General features: G+C 34.8%; 1 protein-coding gene across 8 annotated transcripts in view; it reads left to right on the top strand.

The window, feature by feature from the left end:
* TMEM161B (transmembrane protein 161B) overlaps window positions 1–18969 on the top strand; it is a 68675-nt gene that overhangs the window by 13206 nt on the left and 36500 nt on the right. For 3 of the 8 annotated variants that reach the window (XM_036845988.1, XM_036845985.1, XM_036845984.1), the window contains exons 1-3: window positions 7400–7487; window positions 15960–16025; window positions 18799–18882. Coding sequence is in view for 3 of the 8 variants with exons in the window: in XM_036845982.1 (XP_036701877.1) it covers window positions 7384–7487; window positions 18799–18882 (188 nt within the window). In the remaining 5 variants the exon portion in view is untranslated. Of the gene's footprint in view, window positions 1–7383; window positions 7488–15959; window positions 16026–18798; window positions 18883–18969 lie in introns of those variants that run through there. The other 5 variants (XM_036845982.1, XM_036845981.1, XM_036845983.1 and 2 more) reach the window with 2 other exon arrangements.

Below are 18969 nucleotides of genomic sequence, written 5' to 3'. Positions count from 1 at the left end.
AAATGGTATTTACGTGTCAAAAGATAGAGAAAATTTTAGATAGGTTTTCATCTAAAGAAATAGGATTGGAAAGTAGTTTTGTCGTTTGAAAGTTGAGAAAAACAGTTTAAATAGCCAGAATTGGACATACTTATCCAGAACTATTTAGTGTTGGAGTATTTTATACTCTAGAGGGCTGTTTTGTGTATTTCTTCAGACTTCATCTCTACGTGAATGAAATATCCCTCAATGATGCCTTTTGCTCTGAATCACTACGTACCAAGCAGCCTGTTTATAATTTGACTTCCAGTGTATCATTAAGACAGTAATGGAGTGGAGCACTTAGTGAACTTGAGCATCTGATTCACTTGATAGCTTATGTTTCACTGTATATTAATTGATAGAACTCTTACAAATCTGATTATTGCCAGTCTGTCTGATGTAGAATTGGTTGTACCAGAGAAACATGTTCTGTGTGTGTTCTGAATGGCTGAGGATACAGCCAAGGTGGGAGGCCTGTGGTAGGGTTGTTAGTCCACTTTCTTGAGTTTCCTTCAGCCTACACCTTTTTTGTCAGTGGCTCTAGGATTCTGCCGTCACTGAAACTAAAGCATCCTGAAATAACCTTTGAGACAATCCTGTTTTATTCTGTAGTTGTTTTCCTTCATGGTCAGTCACACTCAAAGTCTGATTGGTTTTCTACTGACCAAGTTTTAGTTTTGTTCTTTCCTTCCTAGTTTCAACTGTTTCTATCTTAGTCTTAGGTTTTCTCTTTAATTGCTCAATATATTGCTATGTCTGATTTTCCTTATATGTTACTTGCATTATTTTATTCTCCTACCCCTGACTGTTTAAAAAGCCTTCCAAGGTGATCTTTATAGACACCTCAGCTCGATGCCTCCTCTTGGTTTTAAAGACTCTTTAACAATCTGAAATTCTGTCTTCATCTGATTTCTCACAATTCTTTGTCATATATTAAAGTCTGCTTTGGTTGAGTTAAGCTTTTTGCTGTCCCATGGTTACTCTGTTCACATTTGTCATTTAGCCTGGAAGTCCCTTCCTTGATTTCAGTTTACTCATCCACTCTATGAAACTTTTGTATTCAATTTTTTGAATTTCTGTAACTGTTGTTCATAGTACTATGCAGTTTTGTGCTCCAACATTGTCTTAATATATTTGTTGTTACCTAATATGATAATCTTGGATTTTAAGTTCTGTTAAGACAGATGGTTTTGTAGTAGTGTCATTCGTTCTTTCAACCCTACTATGTGCCTTGAATTATTCTAAATGTCATTGCTCTGAGTATTTGGGTTATAATAGTGAAACACAGAAGTCCTTTGCCAAGTTTCTAATAATGGCCAGTAAGATATTGGATGTATGTTAGGCAGACAGCCTATACTTGTTAATTAAATTTTTGTTTGCTTTTCTCATTTATGGATATAAATAATTTCTGTAGTGACATAATTTGAATTTATAGATTTTTAACATTGTTTGGCCAAGACCCTAACTCATTTGTCACTATAATATATAATGATTCTATATAGTTCTTATCACCAACGTAAGAGAGGCTGCACCTCTCCTTCCTGCAGTACTGCTACTACCTTTAGTGCAGTTCCTCCTTTCATACCTGGGCAGTTGTCTTAGTGCTGCTGGGTTAGCCCTCATCCAGTCTTGACATGGGATCCAGAGCAACTTTTCTTAAATACTGATCTGGTCATATTACTTTTCATGGGTTTCCTTATTGTTTTCAGGCTAAATTCTAAACCTGTAAGTGTTGCCCTTTAGTATCTGGTTTTGGACTACTGTCATCCTATGTGAAGCAGATATCACTGATGGTTCATCAAGCTGATTCCACCGAGTCTTGACTCATGCTTTACTTTCCATCATCCCCTTTCACAGCTTTTTGCCCTTAGTATTCTCTCTCTCTTCTCTCTTGCTGTGTTCTCATAGAATCCTGTGCCTGTCCTCTCATAACTTTGTATTGTGAGGATCCATTTACTCTGTTAGTGGACTGGTTGCTCATTGATGGCAGGGACTGTGCTGTTTCTCCCTATTGTGTGCAGGTGGTTCAGTGCCTGTAGTTTGTTACTTGATAAATGTTCATTGAATGCACTGAAACGACTTAGTGCATTCGCTTGGAAATTAGGGGTCTGGGTTCTGGATAAGTCTGTGACTGAGTAGTTCTGTGGTCTTTGCTGTTTGGACCCTGATTTCTTCATTTGTAAATTGTTCAGAGATGGTTTGCTTAAATGCTCAGTGTGTGAATTCTAAGTTTTATGTGAATCTAGATTGAAATAACAAAGTTCACCCCTTCTTTTGTAGTATAAATCATTTGAGCATATCTAGGAAGTCTGTTTCAACATGTCTAGCTATCACTAAAATATGTAAAAAGTTAAGAAACCGAAAATAGCAACGTCATTGGGTAACAGCCTCTTTCTTTTATTTCCCTTCTTACTTATTCAAGGGGGGTGATAATTAAAACCATTTGGGTGGTGTGAGTCCCAAGTATGTATGCTGACTTGCCTTCTGATGCTCAACAATGTATACTTTGTTTCAGTCTGTTGTCAGCAGCAGAGCTAGTTTAATGAAACAAAACAAAATGTCAACTCCGCTGAGGTTGACATAATATTGTTCCAAGTTTGAATTTTAAAATTGCTGGGACTTCTGTGTTTGGTCCCTGGTCGGGGAGCTAAGATCCCACATGCCTTGCGGCCAAAAATCCAAAACATAAAACAGAAGCAATATTGTAACAAATTCAATAAAGACTTTAAAAATGGTCCACATCAAAAAAAATCTTAAAAAAAAAAAATTGCAACATGTTTGTTTTTAAGTTTGGGGAGTTTTATTGTCAGTATTGTCAAGCAAGGTAAAATACTGCTGTTTGATATATTTTATTTCTTGTAGAATTGTTTAATTTTCCTTGGTAAGAATTTTTTTAACCTACCCAGAAACGATTACTAACAAAAATTGAAATGATCATTCTTCTGTAGACTAAAGGCAAATAACTTTTTCTTGCTCTTCATGGCCTCAGGTTAATAGATGTGGAAAGGCTGAAACCTAAGTTGCCCCAGTGTTTCACCCTTCTTGGGTGCTTATGAGCTATTTCATAATTGACTTTCCCCAGTTCCAGTTATCAAGAGAATTGGGGCCTAGGGGCAATGAATCCAGACAGAAACCATCTCTTTGGTCAAGTTATTGTTTTGAGGCCCTAATAAAACCATTAAGGCCACTTGGGTCAATGACCCATATGGTTGTGTGTTTGAGAGTTCAGCCATGATGGACTTTATTGTTTCAGCGCATATCTACCCAGTTTAATAGTTTTTTCTTGTGAAATTTATGTTTGTTTATGCTTAAATTTACTTAAGCATTATCTTTTAATTAAAAATAATGAAAAATATTCAGGAAATTTGGTTTTTAAACATTTCAAAAATTCTGTTTTGTATAAACTTAGACATACATAGACATTTAAGTTGGTCAGTGAAGGCAAGTTATTTAAATGGCTTGTTTTTAAATTTCAAATGATTGTGTCTCTTAGTTAATGAATTGAAAACTTTATATTTCAATATGTTAATCCCTGGCATGAACACTGTAATTGTCAATTGTATAGTAATGTCTCAAAAGTTGATCTAAGTTTAGTATTAATAATATATTAAATTGATAACATATAATTCTATAAAATGGTTGCCATTTTGAAAATATATTCCAAGGACTCTTTTCTAAATATGTATGAAAAGGAATAACTTTGGGGACATATATTCCATATAATTTAAAAATTACTTCTCAAAAAAATTAGGTAGATTCTTGTACTGGGAAAAAAGCAACATATTTTCTTTCAGTACCACATATATAGTCACCTAACAGCTGATTCATTCTCAGAAAGATTTATTGACTTCTATTAGAAAGTTGGAAGAAAACTTCTATTATATATTTAACCCAGTATATAGATGAGGTTTTGAGAGAGTATTTTCAACTGCATTTAAAAAGATGGAAATGGCATAGTAAGGTAAATGAATGGAGTGAAGTTACACTTTTCCATTGAATGTTTTTTAGTCAAACATTAACTACAACATTGAGAATGATGTTTGCCTTTCTTGGGGTTGATCTCTTTAGTTCCTCCTTTGCCTCAATATACCATCAGTCTCTGAATTCTTCAACAATATCCTTAGAATGCATTTTTCTTCTGAGTACCAGAGATAACCACAGTAATTTAAAGCATCATCATTTCTGGTCTGGATCATTGCAGAAGCCTAGTTGCTATTCTTAATTCTAGTCAGTCCAATTTGCTGATTTTTGTTTGTTTTTGCCTTCACATGGTTTACATTCTTCAGTAGTGGGTTTATCAGCAGTTTATGCTTAGTGATTTGGAGTAAGAGGAGAGAGTTTGGCAAGATGCCTCTTTTCCCCAGTTCATCACAGTCCATCATATATATATCTTCCAGATCAGTCTTTCTGAAATGCCATTTAATACCTGTAACATTTATTAGGTGTGACTAAGATATGATTTCTGCTATTAAAGAGCTTACACTTTAATAAATTGTTATATATGTTTATGAGAGATTGTACTAAATGACCTTGAAGATACTGTGATACTATCACATTTCTTTCAAGGCTAGATTGAGGTTCACTTTGTCCACAAAACTTTCCCTGACTAAAAAAATTATCTTTTGCTTTTAAGTCTATAATCTCAAATAGACTAACCTTCTGACCTACTTGCTAATATATTTCTTGGCCTTGTTCTGCCTGAAAGAGTTCTTTGTAGCGGCATTCATTGTATGGAGATTGCAGAACTTCTATCACAATCTACATAGAAAATAGGATAGTAAATTCAAGTGATAGGAAATGTGAAAGAAAAAAGGTAAAAATGTAACCTTTGATGTTAGGTGAATATAAAAGTGGTCTGAATCTTAACCCAATTGGTAGAATTTAAGGCATTAAAATATCCACCGTGAAACCAGAGTTGAGGCAGGTTTCAAAGGCATTTTAAAAACAGTCCTGTTTAAGAGCCATTTTACTTTTTTTTAAAGAACAGTAAGTACATTTTTGTTCCTCTTTTTAAATTAGGTATTTGTTCTTTTACTAATTGATTTATAAGAACTCTATATAATATCTAACAAGCGAATTATCCCTTTGTGATATGAGTTACATATACTTTTTCCCAGTTAGTCTTTTGACATTGTTTATATTGTTTCTCTGTGAATAAATTGGATTTGATTTTTCTTAAAATCTCATATTGTTGGAGCAGTTTTAGGTTCATAGCAGAACTGATCAGAAGGTATAGAGGGTTCCGTATCCCCTGTCCTGGCATGTGCGCAACCTCCTCCACTATCGACATCCCACATCATGATAGTGCATTTGTTACAGTGGTGTACAGTCGATTGAACAGTTTGTTACAGTCGATGAAACCTGACTTTTTCAAAATTTTTTTGTGTTCTTTTATCACTTAGGAGACACGTCATTTGTTATGGTATGATTCCATTTATTTTGTTTTTTAAATTTATCTTTTATAGAAGTAACATTGGTTATTTTTTTGCAAAGTCTCCTCTATTCTTGAAATTAAAAACAAGTTATCCCATAATAGTGATAATAATGACAATAACAACAAATAGTACTAATTCATATTGACTGCTTACTCTGTAACAGGCACAATTACTAACCACAGCTTGATTAGTAGGTAGGTTGAATTATTAGCTTCATTTTATAGAAGAGGAAATAGAGGTACAGAATGTTTGAATAACCTGTCCAGAAGGCATGCAGCTAGTAGATGGCAGATTCTATCCCAGGCAGTTTGGGTCCAGAGTCCATGCTCTTAAACCAGATAAACTATACTACTTTTTAAAAAACATTTTAACGTTTTTTTAATGCACTTGTTTGGCATATTAGTTTTGAGGTAGGAATTCAACTTTATTTTTGGACTGCTTAGATAGAGGAAGAGCCAACAAAGAGGAGTATAAAGAAATGGTCATCTAGGTGGGAGTAAAGCAAGGGATTTGGTAGACCTTGTTGGGATTCTGCTGAGATTTAAGATAAGGAAGGGTAATTTGGCAAGATGAAGTGATTGTGATTGTAGGTGTTTTATAATGGAATGGGCCGAAGCAGAAGTCAGATGGGAACTGTGTGGGCATATGAGAACACAGAAACAGTGAAAACAAGTCTTCTGCAAAGTGGCTACGTATTTGAAGAAGGGGAGAGCTGTAGAATAAGGGAAAATTATTGGTATTTTTTAGAAAGGTGAAAGGTGTTAAAATGCTGATAGGAAGGATTTAAATAGAGAAGAGATTAAGGAAGATACGGGAGGGAAGCTATTCGTTGGTTAAGGTTCCTGAAAATCAATGAGAGAATTTGCTCTGAAGCATAGATAGAGGGATTTGCTTTATACTGAAGATGCTCTGTTATTTCTAGAGGGTGTGGAAGAAGAAGGGTGCAGATACAAGTGATTGTGAGCTTGTCGGTGGCAAGTGAGAGTTCTCATTGGATGCTGTTGTTTTTCTCTCTGTGAACTGGAAGATGTTCTTTACTGAGTAGAGAGTTAGAAGTTTGGTGGGGGGGATAAATTAGGAGTTAGGGATTAGCAGATACAAATTACTATATATAAAATAGGTAAATAACAAGGTCCTATTGTATAGCACAGGGAACTATATTCAATATCTTGAAATAACCTATAATGGAAAAGAATATGAAAAAATATATATGTGTGTATATATGTATTTATGTATAACTGAATCTCTTTGCTGTGATTGTAAATCAACTACACTTCAATAAAAAGAATTTTAAAAAATAGTTTGAGGGAAGTTGGAGGTGTGAGGAGGTGGGAGAAGGTTTGAATTAGGTATTACGGAGAACAAGAGAGGGATTGATGAGAGCAAACTACGGGCATTTTTGGACCTTGTTGAAGGCCCACCCACTGGAAGTTGGTGATGACAGCATGAATTAAAATTTTTTTTCTAGTGACTTTCAGGCCAGTTCTGCTATCACACTTACTATAGTTAATGCTCTTTAATCATTCACTACCACCCTAGAATTTAAAAAAATGCATACTGCTTTTAGACCTAGCCAAGGTAGTGTTTTAAGTGTGTTGAATAGAGTAACTTTGGAGAAGGATGAAAAAAACAAAATCACCATTTTTCACTTCATTTTGGTACACTTAAGTAATGGAGAACATTTCTTGGGAATAGATTTTGAATGTGTATGCTACTTTAACTTGTAGAGGATTATGAGAGGAGATCACGTATTTTAAGTTTAAACATATGTGGTCTTGAATACCTCAATGGCAGAATAATATGTATTTTGGTAGTAAATCCATCTTTCTTAAAGTATAATTTTCAAAATGTATAGAAAGCTTTTCAGCAATGTCCTCAAATCTAAATTCGTTCATTGTTAAACTTGTTTGTTTGTTTCTTTACACAGGGTGTGATAGGTATACAGCTGGTTGTTACCATGGTGATGGCCAGTGTCATGCAGAAGATTATACCTCACTATTCTCTTGCTCGATGGCTACTCTGTAATGGCAGGTAAGGCAAGGATAGGCTGATTCTGACTGGCACTTTCAAATCTTTGTTTAGTTTACCAGGCTGATTAACTTCCTAGAAGTGAAGTGCTAATTCCAATTTTCTAAAAACATGAAAAAGGAAAATAATGAGGAAAATCTAGCTTCCTTATTTCTCTTACTTGAGATATTAGTAGTTTATCTGTTTAGTACAAAGGTAATAGGGTCATGGTCAAGAATTTAGTCCCTTCCTTCTCTATCCCTTTCTGTCCATGGCCACTGGAACTATCACATGACTTTTCCAGTTACCTTTAATAAAAGTTGGTCAACAAGAGGAAGAGACTGTAAATGGAAGTGCTTAAATATTTTTACCATTGTTGGAAAAAGTGACTCAAAGCACATATCCTATCATTGGTGACTTACTTGAGAGTTTATTATGAGAATTAGGGGCTCTTTGTTTTACTGCAAATAATTTTAAACTTTAATTTAGTGAGGAGGAGATGAAGTTGTTTTGTAGGATTTTAATTTTGTTTACTGCAGTTTAAGCTACTACTGTCGCCTCCTTCTGCAGAGGAGGTAAGTTACCTTGCTGAAATTTGTACAATAAAAGTATAAAATCAAAAGTAAAGAAGGTAAATATAGGAGGTGTAGTGAGGCAAAAGCAGTAAAACTCTGCATACAGAAATACATGCCACAATCTTGTATAATTATGAAAGGTAAATTATAGATTTGGTACCATGACTATAGTTTTGCTCCAATTATTTGTCTCTAATAAATAACCAAATTCTATTATTGATTTGTATATCAATTTTCTTCTGTTTAGACCGTTGGAAATTAGAAAGCAATGGATAGCTATTATCCTCGTAATGATTTCGTATACTGCAAGACCAATAATAAGCAATTCTATCCATAAAGCTTAAATTTATTTTCTAGTTTTAAGTATATTCTTCTTCTCTAATGCTTTATACTTTTTCCTTATCAGTGTTTAAATATAGGAAAATATTACTCAGACTGCTTAAAAAGTTTTTTTGAACACTGATAGGCACACACATGTGTGTGGAATGTGTGAGAGAACAGCAGTTTAAAAATGTATATTTTATTAGCAAAGTAAACAATGACTGAAGTTTTAGTGAAGTTAAATAAAAGCTTCATCAAAGCTATTTATAAGTGAAAAAAGTAAATCATCTGTGACTAGTTTTTAACTATGTACGTTTATGCCCTGTGCAACCTTGCTTCCTTTTTTTGCTTAGCAAAAACCCTTTTTTGTAGATCATGAAAGGGTGAACATCTGCTGGGCAAATACCATTAATTCTAAATAAAAGGAATCTGAATTAATAAACTAGGTAAAATACATATTAAGGTAGCTTGTTTTCTACTAAGAATTGCACATTTCTAGATTTTTGTTTATGATGAGTCTCCAGGGAGACTTCCAGGTCTCTTTTGGCTTTAAAGATCTTTGCAGTCATGTCCCTTTTTAGTCTATAGGCAACTTCTACTTTCTTACGTAATCTGCAACACATTTGTTTCTATAAAACTAAAATTTCAGAGCTTGAAAACTGATTCTCTTTGTTAATATTGGAACAATATATTTAAAATCTTTACTCATTTGACAAGTATGTGTCATAAGTATATATATTGCTAATTTGAAGAGGAGCTCAACCTTCAAAAATGAACGTTAAGTTGATGTTTTTTGTGATCTTGATTTGCTTTTATAAATAGATTAACTTTAGTGGTAATTAATGCTGTCTCTAATTCCAAATCAGGTTCCAAGGATACCAATCAGGATTTTCTAGTAATAGTTACTCTTCTGCTGTAGTTAGTTTCATTTCCTTTCTGTTTTTGTTTGTTTTGCTCTGTGTTCTTAAGATCATCTATTTTTCTTTAATATTAATTCTGAAATTTTTAGGTCATGAAGCTATATTGCTCAATGTTGCCTAACTCTGTTGAATAAGAATATTGATTTTATCATTTTGGGATCATTATTGTTTTGCCAACCTTTTGTGATACGAAATGATACTGTTTTAATATTAAGAAAATCTAAAATCTCTTCTAAATTGCTCATGTAAAAATATTATTGAGCAGAAATGACAGTTTGCATTTTAAACCATATGATGTTGCTGAGTTGAAGGAGAAAGATCTGAGGGCCTTCTTAGATTATCGGCTCTAAAATACTTGAAGAAATTTAAAGGGAGAGGCTTATGAGGACTTTTAAAATTATGAATAGTGTAGGATGGTTTGGGAGTGACTATATTGAATAGCTATTTAATAGAACTATTCAAGTGAATAGATGTGTAGATACCACGATAGGTTAATCATGGGTATGACAGAAGAAACTTCTTTTTAGTTTCCGTATCTGTCGACTTAATATTTATTCCACTAGTATCATATCTTCAAATTGTAAGTATTCATATTTTTCTTAAAAGTTATGGCTTCTCTTTTTATCATGTAAATTAGTTTCTGTCCATATCTCTCATCAGCTTCTGTCTCTTTTAGAATGGAAGGTGTGAAGTGGCACCTGTTTGTATTATGTTGACTTAATGAGTAAGCCTGCCTATTTCCTGAAGAAGTCAGTACCTTGAAGGAATTAGCAGTTTTTGCTTATAAATTAACCTGCTGATTTTTTATATTAAAAATTGACTGGTTTTCTAGCTCTTGTTAAATAGCATTTATATATTGTAAGTAGTATTGTAGATATCTAGTTTTCAAAAAAATAATGCATAGTCTTTAGCCTGGTTTAATTCCATTAATATTACCTTTACAATGTTATAGAACTTTGAACTGATAAAATTTTTATTTCTGTTATCTCATTTGGATCTCTACACTCTGAACTTGGAAGAAGAGATGTATTGGGATATGTTATGACCTCATAAATCTTGGTGTCTGAACTTAATAAAAGTTTCTCACTCAGTTCCTCAGACAGGAATCAGGGTCAAATGGGGGTACCTGAGAGGGGTCAGGCAGCTCTCTGTGTAGATCCTTCACAAAATGATGATTCAAGGATTCAGCTATCCTTCAGGTGGTTACTTAGGGATTCTAGGCTTCTTCTGTCTTGTGGCTCCTCTGTTCCTTCTGCTGCTTTGGAGTCCTTCTATTAGATGCTATGCCGGTTGGCAAGTAGAGGGAGAGTGGGCTGTGGATTTTTCAGGAGATTCTAGGGGCCAAGCTTAGAAGTAGATATATCATTTTTGCCCACATTACATAGTCTGGAGCCCTATGACTGGTTCAGGCCAAAGTGCACAACAGGCTGGGAAATACACTTTTCATTGTACCTAGGAAGTAAAAGCAGGATGGGTAAGTGCCTAGTCCTTCTTTGCTGTAGGTGATATTGTCTCCATTTTTACAGATGAGAAAATTTTAACTTTACTCCTGTTCACATACTGAAAAATGAAACAGAACCAGGCCTTTTATGCTGGAAGTCTGATTCATAGTCTAGTAATTATTTGATTTATGACTGCTCATCAAATTCCAGACCCTTGTCCTGGAGCAGACATACTTGAACCAAGGTTTGAATTTGGTGGAGGTGAACTTTTCCACAACCACTGTGACTTCTGCTGGCAGTTTATAGAGTAATTTGTTGAAGGTTTTCTTTTTTCTACCTTTTTTCCCTAGCTGTGCTTAGCCTTCTAGAAGATACCCTCAGGTTATAAGCAGTATATGGTTTCTCTTTACTTACTTACTCTTTACTTATTTTTCTGGCTTCTCTAGGATTACAGTCACCCTTTATTCTAAGTTAAAAGGCACATCAGCATTTTTCTGATTACCAAAAGCATGCTAAGTGTGAAGAAGAGTTTAAGAAATATCATCTGTTAAAACTATACCTCTCCTCACCATTTGAGATTAAATTTATTCCACATTACTAAATTATAATTATTTTGTATTGCATTCTTCCAGTTTTTTAATAGATAAATGTTTTTCTTCTAGAAAATGTTATTCTCCTTTTTTTACATGCCTTTTTATATAACTGTCAGACTGTTGAGGCATTCCTGCTTTAACAAGAATTTAAGCAGCAAAATTTTTCTTGCCATAACCTGTGAGCAAGTATTACTGACCTTGAAAAACTCAGGTATGAAGAGTCTAGTGCTCTTAGGTTGCTCTACTCTTCCCTTCCTCCCCAAAGGAAAGAAAAATTGTGGAAAGTTGGTTTCTCTTTACCTTTACTGTGAATTGCTTTCCCTACCTAACGCAAGGAACATTCGTTCTAACCATTGCTCAGGTTGCCTAAAGACATTAGTTATATATTATGTCCAGCATACCACTGATTTGTAGCCAAAGTATTCTCTACTTTCTAATGTAATTAAAGTTCCTTTTTGTTTTGAAGTTTGCTTGGCCCCTCTTTTCATGGAGAGGTAAGTGATAGGTTACATTCTTTGTACATTTGAATAGTGGGTTTTGCATGAAGAGTAGGATTTTGCTTTTTCTCCTTTATAGCTTCCTTGCTGAACCTGCTTTCCATTTTCCTGATTGTTCAGCTCAAACCTTATGCATTTTTCTCTACCCCTTTATTCCCCTAGGCTCTCACTTTGGTCAGCTACTTCCCTTCATATGTCCCTGACTCAAAATATATTACGGTTGGATTTATTCTGATTTTGTCTCATCCTATATTGGGTAAAGAAGGTGTGAAAACACCCTATTCAATTGCTCTTAACTCTTTTTGCCTGTTGCTGGATCCAAGAATTTGCAAATTCCCTTTGGTGAGAGAAACCTACTATTCAAATGCACGGTAGGTGGGACCTATGACCTAAGGGAAAGGTTTAAACCTTAAGCTACTACCCTTATGGAATGCCTGAGTCCTTGCTCTCCTGCCTTAGCTGTCTTAACTTCCAGTTCCAGAATGTCATGATATTCTAGTAAATTTTCCAATAAATAACAAGAGAATGTATATGTATAATAAATGATATTTTAGTTACTTGTACTGAAAGGTTTTCTATGTTTTAGGTGGTGTTTGTTTTCCCTTAAGTTTTTTTTTTTCACTTCTAAATTATTATTTAGAGATTTAGAATGGAGACTAAAACTATGTTGTGGCCTATGTTGTGAAAGAGTTTTGTATGATTATTTATGTATTAAAGCTTTTTTTAAGCTTTCTCTCAATACTAAGCTTTTCCATATTTGTTCATGTTCAGATTTTCATTTTAAATTTCTGAAATTTTTACTTCTGAAAAATTTTTAAGTAGTTTGCTTTAAATGGCATTGCTGCTTAAATTTTTTTTTGAAGAATCTGGGTCAGTACATTCTGTATTTTCTGGTATATGTTTTTTCAGTGCTCTTGAACTCCTTAGTAAGAAAGGTTGTAGCCTGATATTACTTTATGTAAGAGGTTTATGCAAGAAAATTATTGAAAAATTATTTCAGTGATTTAGTGGAGTATAACACCAAGTTGGCTTTGTTATCTGAGACATGCTGACAGTCTGAATATAAGTGAAAATAGCCAAAGTAAATGTCATAAAGTACAATTTAACTTAAATGCAAGAGGTTCAGTTTTGTAGTGAGATTCTATTAATACTTACTCTTTTTTAATTTTTTTCTATTACTAACACAATACATGCCTATGATTTAGAAAAAAGATGGTAAATTGATAAAAAGGAAAAATAAGAGGTAGCAAACTATATTCCTCTCAGCTAAAGACAATCTCTGTGTAAATTTTGTTGTATTTCCTTCTAATTTTTTCTATTCATATTTTCCCCTCATGGATGTGATTATTTCATGTGTAATTTTTACATCATGCTTCTTTTGCTTAACATAAAGCATTTTTCTCTAATTGTGTTTTTGTAACCATTATTTAACATCGAATCTAAGGCTGATAAACTTTTATATCTGTCTTCTAAGCCCATATTTGAAAGGCCTAGTGCCTCAGAGGCAAGCAAATTGCAAGTCATTTTGCAAAGGAAAAGACCAAAAATTGAGACCAGAACTTAAAGTTTAGTAGATGGGAATCATATGATACGAAGTCAAACTGTGTATGAAGCACTGACTGTTGAAGAAAATTGTGCAACTGTACCTTTAGGTTTTACTTTGAATTCATGTCCTTAGATGGCTACTCCATGCTACCTGGCAGTCTTTGTGTGTTCTACTTCTCAGACAGCTTTTGCAACCCAAATCCTCTCTTCACGTCTACATGCCTGCCTCAGCCTCACTCTAAGCCCTTGAAACCAGAGCCTGTCGCTCTCATCTTCTTGCCATCAAACCCACAACCCTAGTTACACGTGCAGCGTCTCTTTGTTTTTTTTTTAATGTTTATATATTTTAATTTTGGCCTATGGAGGAGGTATCCTGCTATCAAGACCTAACTCCAGCATTTGTGATCTATATCCCATTCCCTCTGACCTTCACCCTGACTTTTTTTCTTTGGCCATTTCCTCTCTTCTTTGCCATTAATTGCTTCCTTTCTGTTGGATTATTCCTGTTAGCACACTTTTTTTTTTTAAGGTCTCCCATTAAAAATAATAGCAACAAAAAATAAACAAGAGTCACAACTCTGCCTCCCTTCCTTCTTAAAAAACAAAGCCCCTCCCATATCTATTCCTTAGTTTTGGGCCTATTTCCCTGTTTTCCATCAATGCTGAATTTGTTACATACTTGTCCTCATAAACTCGATTTTCCCACTTCCGTATTAACTATTTAGCCTTCTACCATGTTTTATTTTCCCCTTAGGTGATCTTATTCGTGCCTATGGATTTAAATACCACAATTATGTAATAGCCCCAGGTTATCTGTGAGCTCTAGATTCTAATATACAGTAGCCCTCTTGATATTTTCACTTCATGTCTCATAGGTACTTAAAAACTCAGCATGTTTAAATTCTTGATTTCTTCCTGCTCTACTCTATGTCAGAAAATGTACCACCATCTTCCTCAAATCAGAAATGTAAATATCATCCTTCATTCCATCCTTTCTTTCCATTCCTTACCTTACAAGAACTGTTGATAATGAAATATATTTCCGTGCTATTCTTGCCTTGTTCTAATTCACAGAGCAGTAAAAGAAATCTTAAAATGTAAATCAAGTTATTTCTCTTGCTTTGAAACCATTATTTTAGCATAAAATCTACACTCCATATGGACCCAAGAGGCTTTGCATGACCTGTTTCCTGTTATCTCTTCAGCCTCCCTCATGTGTTTCTCCTTGTACATGATGCTACTGCCTCCTTGCCCTTTTGGTTACTGCATTGTTCTGAGCTGTTTCATGCTTTTGTGCTTTTGGACATACTCTTCTCTGCCTGGAATGCTCTCGCACTCCATTCTTATTCTTTAGTTTGCTGGGCAAATGTCATCTCAGAGAGGTTTTGTAACCCAGTACCTTAAGGCTTGTCTCTCATTCTCACTACATATTTGATTCTTTTGTGTAGTATCCAATATATGATGTTTGTCTTTTCAAAAATTGGTTAAATTCTGCCCCAACTGAAATATAAACATCAAGAAATCAGGGACTTTGGCTTTGTTGTGGGTGATTATATCTCCGTTGCTTGGCAGAGTACTTGACCGTAGTGGGCTCCATAAATGTCTGATAAATCAACGGGTGGATAGATGAATGGGTAGATGGATGGATAGATGAGTAACAGACTGGAAGTGTCCCTGAGAGCACTCGGTACTTTTAGATTCTAGCTTTGAACAGTAATTGTTACTAATGAAGATGACCTGAACGTAATAAATGCAATTCATTTTAGAAAAATGGATTCACAAAATAAGATTAAACAAGTTTGAGAATATTTTAAAAGAAAGTGGGTCCTAGAAAATGTAAGGATCTTATAATATTTTATTATTACAGGACTCTAAATGTAACTTAAGTTTTCCTATAGTACTAAGAGTCTTTCACTGATAATTATTTCTCAGAGAAATAAACAACTAATTTTAGTCTTTATAAATGAGTTATTGCTTATGTGTTCTCCTAAATGTTATACAGTCAATTCTCATTATTTGTAGATTCTCTACTTGTGATTTGCCTACTTGCTAAAATTTATTTGTAACCCCAAAACCCATACTTGTGGTGCTTTCAAGGTCATTTATAGACATACGCAGAATGGTAAAAAATTTGAGTGGCCTGTTCCCAGCTGAGGCCCAGGTTCCTAGCTGAGGCCTTCTTGCTGTACCTTTCATATTGTAAACAAGTATCCTTTTTGTGGTCTATTTAGTGCCATGTTTTTCATATTTTTGCTTTTTGTTGGTGACTTCGCTATTTAAAATGGCCCCCACATGTAGCGCTGAAGTGCTTGATATCTAGTGCGCAAGAAGGCTATGATATGCCTTATAGAGAAAATTCACTAGAAATATTCACAGAAATCAGGAAAATACTATACTTATGATTACAGTTATTAGAAAAGCTTTGCTCACGCATGAGTTTTATTACTGTTGGCCATGAATTTAATATTAGTGAATCAACAGTATATATTAAATAAGGTACTACTTTAAACAGAAACACACATAAAACAAGGGTATGTATTGATTGATTGATGAAGATGTTGTGACCAGAGGCTCGTGGGAACCTAACCCTGTATTTCCCCTAGGAACAATGGTTCAGTGTTCGCGGCGACTTTATAGAACATAACTACCGCGAATAACAAGAATCGACTGTAAGTTAAAATTCTGGACTTCAATCGAAATTTCAGGAAGTGCCTCCCTACCCGCGTTAAGTATAGTTTAGGGAATTTTGGGTTGGGATAGATATATTTTATTGTAAAACCCTTAAACTAAGAGGAGAACTGAATTCATTCATTGATCCTTTTTGAGCACTTACTATATGCCAGTCACTGTACTAGTTTTGAAGTATACAAAAACAAGTTAAGTCATAAAATCTTCACTCCAAGCATCTGTCAGCTAGCGGAATATTCCATTTTAACCTAACCGGTCTGATACCAACTGCAAATCAATTTTGACACTGACTACCTGGAGTTAGCACAGATCCCACAGGTTAAAGGCAAAGTCCTCCATAAGAATGCCCAGGCTTCAGATGCCAGCTGCAAGTCTTTGGATCCCTGGGCCATACTTCTGACAACCAGCTACTGGCTACCAATTAGGGCGTTCCCATGACCCCCTCAGGTTCAATAATTCTGTATAACAACTAGAACTCAGGAAAGTGCAGTGATTACAGTTTTATTATAAAGATTACACATCGGATGGCGTTTGGGAAGGAGCAGTTTCCATGTCCTGTCCCTGTGGAATCAGGGCATGTCACCCTTCAGGCACTTTAGTGTGTTTAACAGCTAGGAAGCTCCCCTGAGCTTCGGTGTCCAGAGATTTTATGGAGTTTCATTACATAGGCATGATTTTTAATCAATGGCCACGTGATTGAACTTAATCTTCAACCCCCTTCCTCTTCTTGGAGGTGACCTGGCTGAAAGTTCCAACTCTAATCATGTGGTTGGTATTTCTGGTGACCTGCCTCCCTTCCCAAAGCTATCTAGAGGTCCCCTCTGAGTCCCCACATTAGCATAACAAAGACTCCCTTATCACTCAGAAAATTTCAAGGGCTTTTGAAACTCTGTGCCAAGAAATGGGGACAATGACCAGGTATATTCTTTATTATACCACAGAGAGACTGCCTTATAAACCATCAAAGGTAAATTAGGAGTTTGCCAGTAGTAGCATAGGTGTTTACAAGCAGAGAGAAGAATATATGCAGAAATGCCAAGGGATGAAAGAATTTGTGGAATAAAGGTCATTTAGTCTAGGTAGAATGTCATGTACAAAAGGAGAATTCTTGAAAGTGAGTCTGGTGCAGCAGACAGTAGTCAGATTGTGAAAGGCTGTGAAAATAGGAGGTCACAAACTCTATATTTGGCCTTGTAATGTGTGTTTTAGTTTTAATGCAAACGTTTAAACGTATACAACGAATATAGACAGAATAATATCGTGAATATATAACAAATATAATAGCTCCTGTGTATTCATCACAATAGCTGGTAGCCAGTTTGTTTCATCTATGCTCCCCTTCATCTCTCCTTCCCCCCAACATTATTTTGTAGCAAATACTATTATTATTTCATTCGTAGATATTTCAGTGTATATCTCTAAAATATATGAGCTTTTAAAAAATTACTATAATCCCATTATTACAGTGAAAAAATTTTAACAATAATTTCTTTACATCATTAAATATCCAGTTATTACTCAAATTGCCAGTATTTTTAAAACAGCAAATCAGCAGTATTTTTAAAACAGCAGTATTTTTAAAACAGCAAATCAGCGGTAGCATTTTTTAAAAATTGGGGTATTTCACTTTAAAAACCTAGATTTTTGTGGTTGAAAACTTGAAAGATCTATCAATACTAGGTGTCTTGTTTCTTTTTTATAACAGCAGGACCTTGGTCAGAGTCCTTGCCTAACTGCCTTACTCACTGCTTTACTCTGTGAGGAGTCTTGGAAAGGATTTACGCAGGCATATATAGCTTGATACGATTTGCATTACGGAAAAATAAATAAAGGTGGGATCAGAATGCATTTAGTCCAGGGGAAAGGAAGGGGAAGTTTGCCATAGTCAGAGCTAGAGAGGAAGATACGCTGAACTAAGGTCCTTTCAGGGAAGTAGGCAAGTTTAGAATTTTAAGAGTTAAAGAACCAAATTAATGATAATATGTGGAAAGGGCATGTTGAAGGTAAAACCCAAATATCAAATTTAGGTGGCCGGCAGATAGAAAGTTCAGGTGAGACAGGAAATTGAGAATGAGCAGGTGGGGGCTTGGGAAGGAATAACAATGACTTGTTTGGCTGTTTTGACTGGCTGGTGGGGGTAATAAATACAGTCAGTTGTTTTTGGAGCCCTAACTGAAGAGGGTTAGCTATAGCCAAGAGTATAAGGGTTTTGTAAATAGAGCAATTCACTTGAATCCTTATAAGGGTTTTGTAAATACAGCAATTCACTTGAATCCTTATACACATAAAGTTTGCGAATTCTCCAACTAAATTAAAGGGAGGAAAGAAAGAAAAGGAAAGCAAAGAGTACTTGTAGTTTTGAGGGCATTCAAAGGACTGTCTTTTTAAGACAAGTAACAATTCCTTCCGTGTAATGGGTGGAGAATTCTAATGTGCTTCTGTCAGCTTGCCTGCAGAGTTTGTTAAAGTAAGCCAATATGATCTTAATATATATATTAATACACTGTCAGTTGTGAGAAAAATACCTACAAACAACATTGCAGGGTCTGGCATCTAGTAAGTGCTGGTAAGTGGTTGCTGGATTTGAATCTAAACCTTTTAAGACTTAAGCAGTAGTATCTGTTTCATATTAGAGTTTTTCACCTGATATTTCCCTGCAGTGTCTTCACAATTAGGAAACTCAAATATTTGTAGAATAAGTGAATAATTCTGGTGATCTTAATTCTTTATTTAAAAGAATTACTTTTTTCTTAGTTTGCGTTGGTATCAACATCCTACAGAAGAAGAATTAAGAATTCTTGCAGGAAAGCAGCAAAAAGGGAAAAGCAGAAAAGATAGGTAAGTTATATTGCCAAGCTTGTAAGGTGTCAAATATTTAATAGAATTTATGTAAATCTATTTTGGTACTTTGGTTAAAGGAACATT

The sequence above is a fragment of the Balaenoptera musculus genome, chromosome 3 (genome assembly GCF_009873245.2).
Source record: "Balaenoptera musculus isolate JJ_BM4_2016_0621 chromosome 3, mBalMus1.pri.v3, whole genome shotgun sequence".
NCBI lineage: Eukaryota > Metazoa > Chordata > Mammalia > Artiodactyla > Balaenopteridae > Balaenoptera > Balaenoptera musculus.
This window is presented reverse-complemented; position numbering and strand designations above follow the sequence as displayed.